The following is a 17173-nucleotide window of genomic DNA, read 5'->3' as shown; positions in this document are numbered from 1 at the left end:
TCCATTCTAGCTCCAGAGCTTCCCAAGGAGCCAGAGAGATCCTTTGGGTGGCATGACAGCCCAGATCCTCCTGACCCCCAGGCTTGCTGCTTCTGCTATCCATAGGTTTGGTTTCAAGGGCACTTAGTAAGAATTCTGCCCACTAAACTAAACTCCATGTCAGGATGATGCTTTGGGGGAACCCAATAGCACACAGTCCAAAGGAAAGTGAAGAACATCTCACTGTGTAGCACATTCTTGTTCTGCACACCAGCCTGGGCCAGAACCTAGTCCATCAGTGCCTAGGGAGCCTTGTGACCAGAGACCGATTTGAGAGGGGAAGCAGAGACCTCCTAACTCAGGACAAGCTTAAGTAGCATCCAGAGACAGCCAGGTTACCATCCCTGTGCTCCGACTCCTCCTGACCCTTGTGGGTCCTCCCTGGGGCCGCACAAGCTAGGCACTTCTTACTGACCAGAGAAGGGGAAATGCAGTCAGGTGAAACGTTATATAACCACTGGCTGGAGACCAGCCATGATAAAAGTGCACTCCTGCCATAGTTTAATATTTTAGAAGGAACAAATCAAAGGTGAAAGAATAGAAAGATCCATTTTAAGTTTTATCTACTCAGGTTTAAAATCGAATGGGAAATCTCTCTCCCTCCCACTCCTTCTCTGTTTTCTTTCTGGTACTCAGCTCCCTCTTCTCTCTTTCCCTTCCTGTCTTTCATCTCTCCCTGCTTCCCTCCCTCGCTACCCAATTATTTGAAGATGAGACTTGTAGCAGTTCAGCCTTCTGAGTAGTAAGCAACCATATGAGAGCCCACGTATTCTCCCTCGGGAGAAGCCCTTGATAGATACAGGTACAAAAGAGCCTATCATTAAGGCAGGTAGAACAGCAGTGAGAAGTAGCCACCAAGAAGCAGAGGAGGACACATACCTAGTCACGTCATCCGTCATCTATCAAGGTCCATGAAGTACCTACCATGTGCCGGCACCCTGGAACAGAAGCTGAGTACTACCTAGAGGCAGCCCCTCCCCTCCTGGAGCCTGCAGCTAGTGAGGAGACAGACACTGCCCGAGGGGTCCTAGACAGAAATATGCAACTCAGCTAAGACACAATGGAGCATGACAGGGGAGACTAGACTGTGGATTTACAACACACAATCACTGGACATAGGAGTACAGTAGTGCGGGGTCACTGAAAGTAGGAACAAGTGTTCCCATACCACGAATCAGTCCCAAAGAACATCCCTATGACAGAGCAAGACCTCATGCGCACCCTGGTGCTATGAGACTCAGAATATTATTGCACTGAAGATTTCAAAAAACAGGGGGATTTTTAAAGAAGGATATTGCTATGGTGTTCATGCAGGAGGGACGCTTTATTCTGGGATAATATGTAATAAATACAGAACTTATTAATAAATACAGAAAATGGAATCAAGTAACAAGGTATATGCCACACTTTCTAAAGATCCACCTCTTGGACAACTCTATGATCCTGAGTGGGCCCAGGAGGCAGGCAGAACAGCACCGCAGTCTCCAGCCACCCACTCCTATACAAAGAGCAGTGGAACCAGTGCTGTGAGGCCTCAGCAGGTGGCAGCTCCTTGGCACCATGAGGCTCTGGTCCTTAGAGAGCTCTGCTCCTCTGACTCCCCTGGTCCCTGCACCTCGTGTCTGAGCTACAACTTTAAGCCCCTCTGGAGGTAGGCAGATGGAAGGACAGATAGATGAAGCCCTGAGTTTCTGCACATGGTCAAACTGCAAAAGCCTAAGAGCCACCAGCAAGTTCTTCATGCCTTAAGATGTTCCCAGATCAGGCAATGGTGAGAAAGCAGGGTTATCGGGAGAGGTAGAACTCCCCAGTTTTCCCTCCCCCTTGGCAATCTGGGATATTCTGTGGGGTCTAAAGACAAAAAGTCTTCCTGAAAAGCCATTCCCTTTACTGCCACAGCCTCTCTCCCTGACCACATTGGGTCTGTTGGAAAGAGCATCAGCCTGAGGTTCCAGCCCCATTCATGCATGTTCACAAGATTCCTTCCTTTCCCAGCCACAGTGAATGTGAGAGACAGTCATGTGTTTGAATCACACGGCAGCCAAGAGACCATTGTCACCAACAGCTTTACATTGTTTTGAGTCACTACTTTTGTTTTGTTTTTAAGAAATAAAATCAGACAGCTATTTAGAATAAAATCCCCCCTGAAAAAATATTCCAGGCCTCTGTTTCCTCAGAACATGAGTCCTGAGGATGATGAGTTATGAAGAAGAAAGAGAAGGAAGATGAGTTGATGGGAGCAGAGAGCCCTCTGCCCAGAGGTCAGATGAATTTCCGCATTGCCTACCCTCTCAGCACGCCAGCTAGCATTGCAGGTGGGAGAGGCTTCCCCTAAACTCTCCCCATTTTATATTTGGTGAGGGAACACTGCAAGAGTTGGCCTCTCTCTTCTTTACTTTTATCTATTACAACAGCAAATGTTTTCCTAAAGTCTGTAGAGACAAAATGATCTTGGAATATTGATACATAAGATAGCAAAATAATAATAATAATAATAATAATAATAATAATAATAAAGACTTCCATGTTACAGGAACCTCATGTTATGTCATTGTACTACCTGCTTTGAAAGTCTTTCCTTCCAGATATCTGTGTGGCTCACTCTGACCTGCATGTGGCTGTTTGCTCCAGCTCTGTCCACCTTGGAAGGCCATCTCTGCAGGACACATCTCAATACTCTTTGCTTCATCTTCTCATGTTGCTAACTCTGCTCCCGTAGCATGTGTCTCCACGTGATATTAGGTGACATATGCTGGTGCTGAACTGTCCCGTGGCTATCTCTCCCCTAGAATCTAAGTTCATGAGGACAGAGACTTGATTGCATTCACTGCTGTACTTGATGTACCTAAAACAAATGTTTGGCATATGGAGAATTCTCAACAAATCAGTATTTGTTGAATGACTAAATGAGTAAGAACATCTGCATTGTTCAATGATGACATTAGAACCTAATGGAATGTTTTAGAGTCTTGGAATGATTCTGTGGTTCTCATGCAGGCCAACTGTCTGCAAAAGAAGTTGAACGAAGGTGGAGGAAAACAGCTAAAATAAATACATTTTAAGTTGCTTTATTAACATCTGATTTCTTAAGTAAGGGTTAGGATTGAAAGCAGCTCGGTCTGTCCAAACAGCCTCATCCTACCAACTGCCAAGCTTGCGATTCTCTGGGACCGTCTCGTGTGTTAAGAGCCAAGACTTGTCAGGATAAAGAAACACAAATCATGAAGCAAGGTTCTCTGTGGAACGGAGGCATAGAATCCATTCCATTTGAGAGCATCTCACAAAAGCTCTTCAAAAACTGCATGCCCATTTATCATCCCAAGCTTGCTTTCTCTCAGCATGCCTAGAGAAGTTTTAAAGGAGATTTCTTCCTTCTCCTCTCTTGATCCTTCCCAAGAGTGTCCTAGAGTTAGCTGCACATATTTATCTCATGGTACGACGATGTCTCTGATCAAGCTGTTCCTTTATTGGAAGAACTCTGCCCTGGCCTCTGTGGCTAGGATAATCAAGTAGAGAGAAAGACTGAAAAGTAGAAAAGTAGTTTACAAATAAATATATCAGAATTAAAACTAGGAGCCACAGAAAGTTAAAAAAAAATCACCTTTAGAAAAAGTTGGACAGTGAGGAAAATCAAGACATCACATTGAATTTATTTAATGCAGCAAAAACAAAATTACAAAGTCATACAATGGGCTATTTCTATAAATAAGAGTTTCTTTAAAAAACTTTCTGGTGGGGCTGGGGATGTGGCTCAAGTGGTAGCACGCTCGCCTGGTATGCGTGCGGCCTGGGTTCGATCCTCAGCACCACATACAAACAAAGATTTTGTGTCTGCCGAAAAATTAAAAAATAAATATTAAAATTTTCTCTCTCTCTCTCTCTCTCTCTCTCTCTCTCGCTCTCTCTTTAAGAAAAAACTTTCTGGTATTATCAACACAATTGATGTGAGCACTGCTGACTTATTTGCAGCCTGGAAGAGTCTTCTTATGGAAAAAAATGGGACCTATTGCTCAAAGATAATCTCCCTTGCCATGTGAGCGTGCCTGTTCACATAGGAAGCAACATTTCCACTGGGCAGCTTCCTTTGACTTTGTCACTATAGTCAAATGATTTGTGGGTGAAAGGAAGTATAAATTTAACTGTGCTGACAACTTTTTGAAAATTTACTAGGTCTGCAAGACCTTCCCTGCCAAACGGCCTGCTGACCCTTCCACCCCGCTATTGTGAACATGGGATGTGCCAAGTCAGTGGTAAAGAAAGTGATGAGGAGATGCACAGACTGATTCCTTCATTCATCTGTCTTAAACCATACTTGTGGATTCCCCTACCAATCAGCTTCATTGTGTTTTTCTCTGATTTACTAGGATGCTCCTTGAGATTTTGTCTTCTTTAAGAATCACAATTGATGGGACCCAGTGAGTTCACTTGTTTTGAACCAACATAGAAACCAAAGCATCAGTAATAGATGAAGTTTGGGTTTTGTTTTATCAACTGCTCTTTAAAACAAGTTTTGAACTTTCTATTGTAAGGAAATTCAGAAATACTTAGTAGACATTTTTGTACTCCTAAATATTACATAATAAATTAACATTTATAAAGCCATTGTGTAATAGAATATTGGCCCCATGGGGTTAAGACATGGTGAGGGCTTCTTGGATCCACAGAACAACTTGGCAAATAGTATTGTAAACATGGAAGGGATGGATACAGAGCAACATGGTCTAGTTTTATTCTTGCAGAAGGTTACGTGGAGTTTATCATTTGCTCATAATGCATATAATACTTCTTTCTCCAATCTTTTAAGTGAAAAAAATCTCTTTTCTACATTTTTTTCTGTGTTGAGCACGAACAAAACAAGTTTGGGATGTGGTATTTCCTGAAATTTTTGTACGTTTATACAGGGCATCAAATCATGGTGTATTGCTGCTTTTTTAAGTGCCAATAGCTCTCATACTTTCCAGTTTTAACTTTCTTACTGGAAAACATTCATAAAGCCGTGAGCCTGGTTCTGCTTCCAAACACGTCAATGCCTAACCATCCCAGAAATATATGTCCTCTTACAGAATCTTCCAAGAGAAGATTACACAGCATAGGAATTCGTGCTAGCCTCTCCAAATCCTGAAGTTAGGCATTTCATCCAAGTCTCCAAACTATATTCTTTGAAGAGGAAACCTCATTTTCAAATCTTATAACTTTTAAAACAAAGGCCAAATACTCCCTTGAATATATACCATGAAGGAAAAGAACCCGGGAAGCCCTGGGATGGCTTCCGGGCCTCTGCTGGGTTGATCTCTTCCTGAACTGTAACAGTCTCCGCTCTTTCCAGCTCTGGCCATCTCCCTCTCTCTGTGCATCTGAAAAATCCCTTAGGGCCTGGCCCCAGATACCCTTCCTTCTCTGTCCATGGGACCCTTGGAGGGCTTGTCCAGTAGCATGGAGTACAGTAAACCATTCCTCAGGACACAGGATCAAGTGCTTTATCTGAGACCCCACTTATTCTGTCTGTGCCCACCAGTTGTGGGAATCTGGACCCATCATTTAATTTTTCTAGATGGTAATTTATTATCTGCATACACATAAATAACATTACAGAATAACTTAGATTAAACGGTAAATACCCAAGGAACTACAGTTCTACCAACTTCATTGTGGTGATTTTCACATATGACATATTTATCCAGCTGTGTGTACATTTACAAGCTCTCAGACTCACTCAGTTACTAATTCATTCACCAACTATTTTTTGGTATGAGGCACCATGACTGGCTCTTTATTGATATGTTGGTCAATAAAGAGACATATTCCCCTGCCTTTGTGAAGTTTACCAATGAGTGGACAGTAAACAAGGTAAGAATGATAATAAGCAAAATGCAAGAAAATTCATACAGAGTTTCAGATGTTGTTAAGTACTTTGCAAGTAAAGAGAAGAGAGGCTGAGAGACTGAGAGAACACACAGTGTGAGAATATTTTCAGGACAAGCCCTTTCTGAACAGAAGGCATTGCAAGCTAAGACTTCCAGAGATGGAAGGAACCTGATTTTGGAAGGGCAAGAGCAAAGAGCATTTTAGACAGAAGACATATGCAGAGATACTGAAGCAAGAACTTTCTCAGTGAGTTGAGGGGACAGAAGAGACTGGTAGACCTACAACAGTAAGGGGTGTGGGGTGAAGGGTAAAGTACCATCTCTCTCCTCACCCTGTTCACTTGAAGGTAACACAGGATTTAAATCCATGGTCCCCAAACATGTCTGCCCATTAGAAACACCTTGTGATCTTCTGAAAACCCAAAGCTAAACCAGGTAAATTCAAACTCTAGGGGTAGAATGCAGGTACTGGGATGTTTTTCAGGTTCCCAAATGATTTTAAAGTGCAAATGGATTTCAGACCACTGACTTAAATCCGTGTCAGTGATTAAGTTCTTGTTTTGATCATCTATAAAAAGATGAAGTTCAATTGTATAAGGCCAGAGCTCCCTCCTACTCTAAATTAGGTGATCTCTAGATGCAGATCCAAGGTCATTTTCATCTATCCCTTTCCTCAAATTTTCCTTCCCTTTTACCCTGGGACCACGTATTCTCCCAGCCAGCCTTAAAATCTTAGAAGTGTTTCCATATACTGTACCCATAAGTCAAGCAGTCTCTGTGGATCCAAAGTGTCCAGCCTTCCCCAAAGTCCTCTTCCCTTTTTATCTGGATAGCCACACTCTGCCATCTTACTCTCCAATCCACCCTGCCCTAATGACTTCTGGGCTCAATTCCTGCTGCTGATGGAAAGCACACCCATCCTTCAAAGTCCATCTCTAATGCCACATCCTCCAGGAAGCCTACCTAACAAACCCAAGTGTCCACTACTACTAATCTGTAAATTTTTATGGTTTTTATAATTCATATGCTACAATTTAGAGCTAAATTATACACAGGCACATATTATACATTGACAGTATCTCTCCAAATGGATGTTAAATAAGTGACCAAACATAATTATATTCCTCCCTGACATATATTAAGCATTCAAACATGAATGTTTTCGATGGTGGTAGAAACTACCATTGTTTTGGAGGTAGAAGTGACAAGATGTTGGTGGTAGCATTCTAGTGGTAAAAGTAGTGGCAGTGACCAACAGGGAGGTGTAAAGGCCTCATGTTAGCCAGGCACTTTACACACATCATTTCATATAAATAACTAACATGATCCTACAAAATGAGTTTTAATCTCCACACTTTACAAATAAGAAAGCTGATCTCACAGAGGTAGAGAGTCGAATGGTGGTTACTGGAGGGTGGGGACAGGATGATCGATGGGTAGTGAATTCCAGTTAGAGGGGACTAAGAAGTTCTGGTGTACTTTTGTAGTTAGGTGACTATGGTAACAATTATGAACTGTATATCTCAAAAATCTGGGGAAAAAAATCAGATTGTTTTTACCCTAAAGAAATGACATGTGTTTGAGGAGATATTTATAACCTGATTTACACATTCTACATTGTACTCATGCACCATCCAGACTTGTTTACGAACTCTAACATTCCCCTGGCAAAATGCCAGGTGTTATTTTGACTTATTTACAGACTCTAACACTCATGTACAAAGACATCATGAGACCCCCTTGATATATACAATTTGGGGTATCAGTTAAAAAGTAAATAAGTAGGGCTGGGGTTGTGGCTCAGTGGTAGAGCACTAGCCTTTTATATGTGAGGCATTGGGTTTGAGCCTCAGCACCACATTTAAAAAAAAGAGAGAGAAATTGTGCCCATGTATAACTTAAAAAATATTTTTTAAAAAGTAAATAAGTAAAGAAAGTTGGGGATTGGAAAGTTAAAGGAACCTAGGGGTGATGGCATATCTAAGTGATCCATGTTACCTCTTCATAAGCCTTACAGTGAATGGGCTCTTTTTTGGAGTCTCTTTGCATCTAACATAGATTAATTAGCTGATTGATATGAGCAGTTTCATGCTGTAGAAAAGTCCCTGAGGAAGTCAAGCTATGGGTTGTTCATTTGTTTTAGATCAACTAAGTTCCACCAATATTGGCACATAAACAACAAATATGAAGGAAAACATATTCTGGCCATTTACAAACCCATCTTTCTTTAAAGTCATCTAACATGGTAGGTTTGCCAGAGGAGACCCCCCACACACACACACCAGCAACCTGAGAGGATTTGCTCTGGGTGCTGAATCACCTATTGCCAGCCCTGGATGCTTAGAAGCAACAAATGCTGATTGTAATTCAGAGTCACATGATTTAGAAGTTTACCCAGAAAATGCCTGAGTCATTTAAGGTCAAGAAAACGTTTGATGTGTAGAACTCAGAATTCACCCACAGGGGGGAAAAAAAAAAAAACAGAAGGACCCTGGCATCTTAAACATTTTCTCCATCTCTTGATTTAATTTTTGGAAAGCAAACCTTTGGCTTCAGTTGCTGCTAAAGCAATCAATATGTCAATAATACAATATCAAAGTTTCAGATCAGACATTTATTGGAAAAAAAATTGCTATAGCAACAGGGACCATTATCAGCATCTTTGAGGGATCCAACCTGTTTGGAGAAACAGTGCTATGTAGAAATGCAGGTAAAAATGGCAGGAAAGTGAAGAGAGAAATAATTTATGTCTAGGTATGAATCAAGGTAAAACTGGAGGGTGCATTTTAATCAAAATCCTGTGTTGTTAATAAGGTCATTTAAAATCATTTATTTCTAGATAGATACATTTTTTTTTAAGAGAGAGAGAAGAGAGAAAGAGAGAGAGAGAATATTTTCAATATTTATTTTTCAGTTTTCGGTGGACACAACATCTTTATTTTATTTTTATGTGGTGCTGAGGATCGAACCCAGCGCCTCGCGCATGCCAGGCGAGCGCATTACCGCTTGAGCCACATCCCCAGCCCTGGATAGAGAAATTCCTATTATCCTTGTGAATAAAAGGAACCACATAAGAGAATCCAAAACATAAAATCTAGATGTTTTTTCCTATTGATTTAAGAAATATATTATTTAACTTGCTTTTTGTATGCTTAAATTCATTTTCCTAGCTAAGTCTAACTTTGTTATAATTAGTTTGACTTTCCTGAGATCTAACCAAGTGCTTGAGGAAGTTAATATAGAAAAATAACCATAGACGATTATGTGAAAAAATTACCAGAAATAATTCATCTTACATGAAGAGAAATGGCAGACCTAGGACCTCAATCCTAGACACACACCCCAATCCTCTAGAAATGGAAAAATTTGTATATTTTAATAAAGAAACTAAGTCTGTATGGGATAAAAGTGAGAGAAGGTGCTTCCACAATATCAGACAGATCTCAGCTCCAACCCAACAGGATCTGAAAGAAGTCAGGTGCCGTTCTGGTTCCTGGCATACACCTGTTTGTTAAAAGGAACTCGCTGCTCCAAGCAATAATCCAGGACACACAAGGCATCACAAAAGGTGATCTCACCTGATTTATGACTCTCAATCCTGAGGGCAGCAGGAAGTTTTCCTTCAGAAACTGAAGCAGTTAACAAATTTGCAATAATAAAAGCTTTTTTATTTTATTTTTGTTGCATCCTCACCCTTTTAGGTTATTTGCAACAGGGTCTTGGAGTTGCCCAGGCTGGCTTCCAATTTGCGAACCTCCTGCCTCAGCCTCCCAAGTTGTAAGGACCATGGCTGTGCACCACTGTGTCTGGCCCTAAGCCATTTTTAAAAGATGAGTCATTTTGTAATTTTTTTCTAAGATTCTCTAAGTAAACCAATGGGGTCACAATCTCTTGAGAGCATGTGTCAATGAATTTATAAACTGTGGCCAGCATTTTGTGTGGGCAGTCAAAAGATCAAGGTTTGCAGTGAAATTTTTTCATTTCTCTATACTTTCCTTTTGGATTATGGGAGATTTGAACCAAATAGCCAGCTGGCAATGTATGCCATGACACTTCACACACACACACACACACACACACACACACACATTCATGAAAGTGGGGTGGGTATCAAGAAATACAGAGTTGCTAGATTTTTTAAAATATTTTTTTAAAAGAGTTGTGACTTGCAAAGGAATTATATTAAAAACCTTTCCAAGCCAGGCACAGTGGTGCTTGCCTATAATCCCAGTGGCTGGGGAGGCTGAGGCAGGAGGATCACAAGTTCAAGGCCAGACTCAGCAATTTAGCAAAATACTAACCAACTTAGGGAGACCCTGTCTCAAAATAAAAAATAAAGAGAGCTAGGGAAGTAGCTTAGTAAAGCACCCCTGGGTTCAAACCCTAGTACCTAATTAACTAATTAATTAATTAAAAAAATAAGAACCTTTCCCATCTTCTAGAAAAAAATATTGACAACTGAGTTTATAACAAGAGTATATATAATCCAAAGTTTTGACACTTTAGTCAACCAAATGGCCCCAATAGTACAGTGTAATAATGGACATATATGTGTATGTGAACATATTACATATGGAAACTCATACATGGTACAATTAGTTATATGGAAACCAAAAATATACGTCCCAATAGACACTTACCTTTTCAAGTATAGCATTTCCCTGGTGAGGACTGATATTGTGCTGGCTTATTTCTCTCTTGTACTTATATTCATAAACTTGGTCAGTGATATTGATCAGCAGAGTGGAAGGACTGAAGGACAGTTTTCCACAGTTGTAGACAGTTCCACTTTCAATATCAGTTGGTGCCGTAGCATATCGCAAAATTAATCCCATTATTAGGCCTAAAAAAAAAGAATGAATAATTGTATTGGGAGAAGACAATCCAAAATATTCACTACTGGATACTTTTAAATATACAATTTGGAAGCTTCAAAGTGGCAAGAGAAAGAGTGGGATCACTACCTAGTTTAGAAAATTGCTCACGCATAGATAGCAAGTCAATCGAATGTAGTGTTAAAATATTTGTGTGGGGTGTGTTGGCGCATGCCTGTAATCCCAGCAGCTTGGGAAACTGAGGCAGGGGGATCTCAAGTTCAAAGGGAGGCACTAAGAAACTCAGTGAGACGCTGTCTCTAAATAGAATACAAAATAGGGCTGGGCATATGGCTCAGTGGCTGAGTGCCCCTGGGTTCAATCTCCAGTAATATTTGTAGTGAACACTATTGCTAGAATACTCACCATGAATTCCCAGGATTTTTCTTCCTAACAAACCCAGAAATTTTGGATACAAGAGACATCTTCCTTTTCTATCCATCCAAGTATTTCACAAAAACCTTTGCTCTGTGATAGACACAGAGTAATCTAACAGACCCGGAGATGGTATTATCCTGGGAGAGTTCTGGTCTGCAGATTAGCAGACCTATCAGCTAACCTATCTCAGTTAGCCTTTCAGACCAAAAAGAAGCATGTGTATTCATGGAGGGGTTCCTGTTGTCCTCATCAAGATATGACCAAGGTTTATATTTTCTCCATTTTTTTAATGGCAGCTATCTTGTGACCATGAGGAGATCTAGTCCAAGGACACAGCCAGTATATTGGGGATGGTAGCACCAACATACAGACAGACCTCAGGTCCTGAATGACATCTCTGAGCCACTGGAACAACCAGCCCACAGTAAAGTTACCCTAGTTCTAGACCTCTTTTATGAGATATATTTTCTAATTTTTCCAAAAAAAAAAAAAAAATCAAGACTCTGCTTACCCCATCCAAATTCCTTCTAATGCCAGAACATTCCTTTTTAATGAAGAGGGAACCCAAGTGACAATCCTTGACTTTCACATTTATAAATTCTGGTCGGTTACTCATGGTAGTCTTGTAACTGTGAACTCTTCTAATATGGATTTATTAACAAACAGCAAAGAAACATCAGAGGCCCAAACAGCCCTCAATTTAAAGTTAGGATTGATATGTGACATAATTCACAGTTCACTCTTTAAAAAACACGATTTTGAAGTTTTCACCTTTCTCTTAGAAATCCAAAAAATCTAATAACCTTTTACTTTCCTAATAAAACATTTGTTAGGTGTGTATTTTGTGCCTGACATTTATAGCTTTAAAATAAAAATACAGTCAGTCCCATGGAAGCTCAAATTTATGTAAGTGAAGACCTATAAGCCATCAGAAGTTAGCATGTTATGTGCTGTCCCAGCTGGGAGGCCCTCTAGGTTATGTAGAAGACACTCTGAAACCCTTGGAATTAAGCAACATGTGAGATGACTATTAAAGGTGACATAAGATTTGCCAAGACAAGCTGAATCATGGAGTTGGGATCCAGGGCACACGTGCAGGGCAGCACTATGTAATATCAGACAGCTGGACATTCCTGGGACCTAAGCTCTCTCTGCAGAATGGCTGCTGGGAAGCGGCTGCTCAGCAGAGACCCTCTCCTGTCTGCTTTGCATCTGGACCATTCTCACCAGTGGAACAGATGCCAAAGCAATAGGTGTCACTCCAGGTTGCAGCAGTGAAGAGGCGCATGGAGGCTCTCTCTTCTATCCTCCCTGTCCCCATCTGCTGAATGGAAAGAAACCAAAGGCTCCAAAGGCAGACAAAATCACTGAGCTGAAACAGCATGGGTCCCTCAGAAACTGGGGGGAGGGAAGCCATCTACCAACCAGGCTTACGTGCACTGGACAACTAAGTGCATGAAAAATAAAATAGACTTGCTTTCCCAAATGTGAATTGTGCACTGTCACTTCCCAAATGGGGAAAGCAAGTCTATGTCATCGTAGCAAGTTCCTAGAACCTACTGTGGCTAAATTCTGTAGTATGTAGTCACTGATATGCTGGTGTTGCTGTGTTTGCAATCACTACTAATAACCTAAGTAACACAGTATATAAACACAGAGGGACTTAGGTCTGGTGCATTTGGGGAGTCAACCAGTGATAGAAGAAGAGAATAGTGGAGAGAAAGAAAAGAGGGGAAGAGAGACAGGTGGAGTAAAACAAGAAATGGGCTGAAAGAGAGAGGAAATGGGGCTGAGACTCTAGGCCACAAGACTCCTCTGTTGTGCTAAAAGGTGTTGATGTTTTAGTCCAATGATAATGCAGAAGTACTGAAAAATTTTAGGCAGGAGGGTACAATAATCAGATGTTCATATAAGAACTATCACTTTGGTAACAGATCAGAGTGGAGAATAGATCAGAGTGAGAAGCATGAAAGAAAATAAATTTCTTCCAAGAGTAATTTTTATCTTACTTATTCCTCGCTTATTCGTGTGTTTGGCCCATTCCTCTGTAATAGTTAGAAATATTGTATCCTAACCTTTGTAAGATAGAAACATACTTAGCCTTCCCTGGGCACAAGATCTGCTGCAGACCAGTGGGCCCCTTTCCATGTACTGTCAGGTAGTTACAAAATAACCAGTCAGGAGAGAGCAGGAAAAGCATCCTCCACACTCCTGGTGGTTTAAGGTGCTCCAGTAAGAACGCCTCTTTTGAACACTCATTGGGTAACAGTTATTAAACAGGTACCACGAGTGACACTGTTGATTGCTTATTCTTCTCACGTGGGATACAAAGAAGGGAAGAACAAGAAGGTATCAGCAGGGGTTCTGCACAGAAAGAACCCCTATTAATGTCATTTGAAACTCTCCGCAGATATGTCACTTATTTTGGCAAAATGCTTTCAATGAACTCACAAGAAAATGTGAAGTGTGCACTGTTACTTCCCAAGTGGGGAAAGCAAGTCTATGTCCTTGTAGCAAGTTCCTAGTACATAGTACACATAAGCCTTCAAAATCGAAATGGCCCTGCCTGGCCCACTGTGCCAGCTCTGGTCCCAGCCTTTAGGAAGAAGCAGCCTGAGGTAAATGGAGAAAGCTGCTTGTAGCCAGAAGTGACCCCATGTAATAGCCATAAAAATGCACCTCTCAGATCTCCTATTGCAAGCAATGCAGTCGGCCAATGTGATCCATCCCACGTCCATGCCGAGACTTCCACCCCATTCCCAGCCAATGACTGTGCACAGCTGGGATTCTATGGCAGGGAGTTAGGGACTCCTCTGAAGGACAACCATGGTTCAAGTTCACCCCATAAGCCTCACCAAAGCATTCTTATAATTGCACTGCAGCTTAAGGATTCCCCACCCAGCCTTTTTCTTTCCCCATGTCCACCAACACTGGGCTGCCTCAAGGTGTGACAGCTGTCCCCATATCACACTCTCTCTCAAAGAAGTTTTCCCCAATAAACCTTTTTTGATAAGTATCTTCTTCCAGCTTCTACTTCTTGGTTGACCCAACTTAACAAACAAGTCAAAAGGCTCTGGCCCTACTTGTCCCCAGGCCCCAAAGGTTGAAAGGAATTAAAGTGGAAGGGATAGTGGAACCTCAGCATCAAGGCACATGGTTAACAAACCCAGGTGCTCACATGTGCACCCCTGCTGCAAAGAGAAAGAAGATTCTCAATGAGAAGAGGTTGTTTGATGCCCACACAAAGATACAGATAAAGAAACTTCCAATCACTTTTGCACAGGACAGAAAGACTATTTGCTGTGGCCATGAACCCAATATAGAAATACTATATCCTAAAATTCCAGTCTTATTGGTAAAACAAGAAAATGGAACCCTATTTGTTGGGAAGGAAAAGAAGCCAGCCTGCCCTCACTAAAGCGATATCTACCCTGAATTGGGCACATATTGGGCACACAGCCCTGGCCCCAGGTTGTGGTTGGATACTCCTGTGAGATCTACCCCATGACTGGTGGCTGGCATTGCCTTCTCCAGGCGGAATCTCTAGTCTAAACACATCCCCAGCTTCTTCAAGTCACCTACGGTGGCAGCAAGGTGGACATGCTCTCTAGGGAACCCTGACCTCCCTGCAGTAGCACACAGACCCTGGAGCTTGGGTGATAGACGACATCCTGAAGCACTCACTATTCTAGAAAGTTCCTCTTGAATCCCCACTGTAGGAACCCATGCTCTGATGGATTCATGCTCACTGAGCCCTCATATTTGAGTTCTTATAACACTTAGAACTTGAACCACACATTGTAGGAGCCCGTTTTATAAGAACTTATATTGTTCAGCATTGCTTCACAGACCTTGGCTTTGTTTCCTGCCTATACATTCTGACTGTTGAAGGCAGAGGCTCTGTGCTGCTCTTCTTTCCTCTAGAAAAGACAAATATGTTAGGCAGAATTGTAGCTGAACTTTCTCCAAGTCACCAAACTCCTCTGGCATTAAGAAGACAAGGATCCTTTGTGGCATCCATCAGTTACCAACATTTTTAAGTGTCACATCTAAGGGACCTCCCAACAGATACTGCCATGTTCCTGTCCTTGCAGAGCTTTCAGTATAACTGTCACCTAGCAGATGTGTGGCATGCAGTTGACAGCATGATGTTTATCAAAGCAGGAAGAAGGGAGGGAGGAAGGAAAGAGGAAGCAGCCTCAGGGTTACTCACACCAAGGAACGGTTGGAAATAGAGCCGTGTCTTTCTGGACTGGGTTTCCTTTCATCATCCACATTGTACATCCACTCTCCTTCTCCCTCCATTGGGCTTGTAGCCACGGACATAGGACATTGCTCTAGGATTTGTGGGAGTTATAAAGAATGAACACAAAATGCCCTTGCCCCTAAAACATTAGAATATCTTAACCTACCAGCCCATTTCCCCCTGCCGAATCCCGTGGTCCTCATTTCCACTGAGAATAAGGCATGCTCATTTCCTTACAACAAGCCTGAAATTTTATAACCAGTTCCCCTTGAACACAGATGTTCCCCAGGAACGTAGATGGTGTGTTGGTCAATTTGTGACTAAAATGCCTGAAAAGAACAATTTAGAGGAAGAAAAGTTTATTTGCGCTCATGGTTTCAGAGGTTCAGTCCCTGGTTGGCCATTGCTCTGGGCCTGAGGGGAGACAGAACATCATGGAAGAAGAGCATGGTGGAGGAAGGCTGCCCCGCTCATGGCAACCAGGAAGGTAACCCCCCAGTGACCCTCTTCCTCTAGCCTTGCCCCCCCCCCCCAACTGCCTACAGTTACCACCCAAGAGTCCATTTAAATTATTACTCCATTTGATGGATTAATCCACCAATGAGGCTACGTCTTTCCTAATCTAAAAATTTCATCTCTGGAACATTCTTGCATCTGCTGACACCTGAGCTCTGGGGGGTATACCTCATAACCAAACCATAAGAGATGGAGACTCTCTTTACTAAAGCAGATCACAGATTGTGGACTTGTCATTAGAACACAAAAGTCTCTCTGGCTTTATGGGACACTGTGATTGTGTCCATTCCCTTCCACGCAGTGTCCTTCTGCATGGCGCAGCTCCAGCCCACTCCCTTCAGATTCTTTGTTCAGGTGGGGTGCTTCCTGCAGCTGCAGGGTGACACGGGCTCCGTGGTGCACAGGTACAGAACTAGGCCATTGCAAAGGTGGGCGTTTAAATGCTACAAAGCATTAGAAGAAGTTAGGAGCCTAAAGCAAATGCAGTTAAAACAGGAAGACTGGAAAAAGTAAGTTTTGTAGTTCTTTCACTCTCAACCAGTTGAGTGGTACCCAAGGATAATCCTGATTAAGGAGGCAGTGCCCCTTTCCTAAAGAGGAAAATGAAACTACGTAGTTGGACATAATATCATGTTTCTACCTGGTAAGTGTATCAGACACTATTGATTGCTGGCCAGCACCCACCCCCTCGTTACCCAGTAAAACCCTGATGTTTTAGCTGTCCACCCTCCCTACACTTGTGCTCAGGTAAGCTGACCTGACTCCCAGCCCTAGGGCTGCTCCCATTCCCCTTGCAGAAAATTCTTTCTAGAATGGGTATGTAATCCCATGTCAGTCCATAAGAAGCAAAGGAAATTCTGTCAGTGACTTCTTAGAAAAGTTTTGATATCCTAAGAGAGAGACCCAGGAGAGATGACCTCTTTTCTTTTTCAGAATGGCAGTAGGCCTGGTTAGGACAGCGGGGACCACCACACCCACTTCACTGCCAGCCTGAGGTTGAAGTCAGCACTGAGAAGGGCAGGGCAGAGAACAGCCAAGAACCTGAGCCCTTAATGGCAATAGGTAATAAAATGCTGCCAATCAAGCAGGCCTGAAGTGAACTCTTTTTTGAGTTATCGGGAGAAAAGAAATGTCTTATTACTTAAGTCTCTAAGAGCCAGTGTTTCTGTTACTTGCAGCTAATTGCATCTTAATAGATAAAAAGTTCTTTTAAAAAAACATTATTATTGCTGTGTGTATATATGTGACTGTATGAC

At 42.0% G+C, this 17173-nt stretch overlaps 1 protein-coding gene across 2 annotated transcripts in view; it reads right to left on the bottom strand.

Annotated features, from left to right (window-relative positions):
- Positions 1-17173, bottom strand: part of Slc9a9 (solute carrier family 9 member A9) — a 536631-nt gene that overhangs the window by 508752 nt on the left and 10706 nt on the right. For both annotated transcript variants that reach the window (XR_007344170.1, XM_048794390.1), the window contains exon 2: positions 10544-10746. Coding sequence is in view for 1 of the 2 variants with exons in the window: in XM_048794390.1 (XP_048650347.1) it covers positions 10544-10746 (203 nt within the window). In the remaining variant the exon portion in view is untranslated. The remainder of the gene's footprint in view (positions 1-10543; positions 10747-17173) is intronic.

The sequence above is a fragment of the Marmota marmota genome, unplaced genomic scaffold (assembly GCF_001458135.2).
Source record: "Marmota marmota marmota unplaced genomic scaffold, marMar, whole genome shotgun sequence".
NCBI classification, from domain to species: domain Eukaryota; kingdom Metazoa; phylum Chordata; class Mammalia; order Rodentia; family Sciuridae; genus Marmota; species Marmota marmota.
The sequence above is the reverse complement of the archived record's forward strand: the minus strand, read 5'-3'. Positions and strand labels throughout refer to the sequence as shown.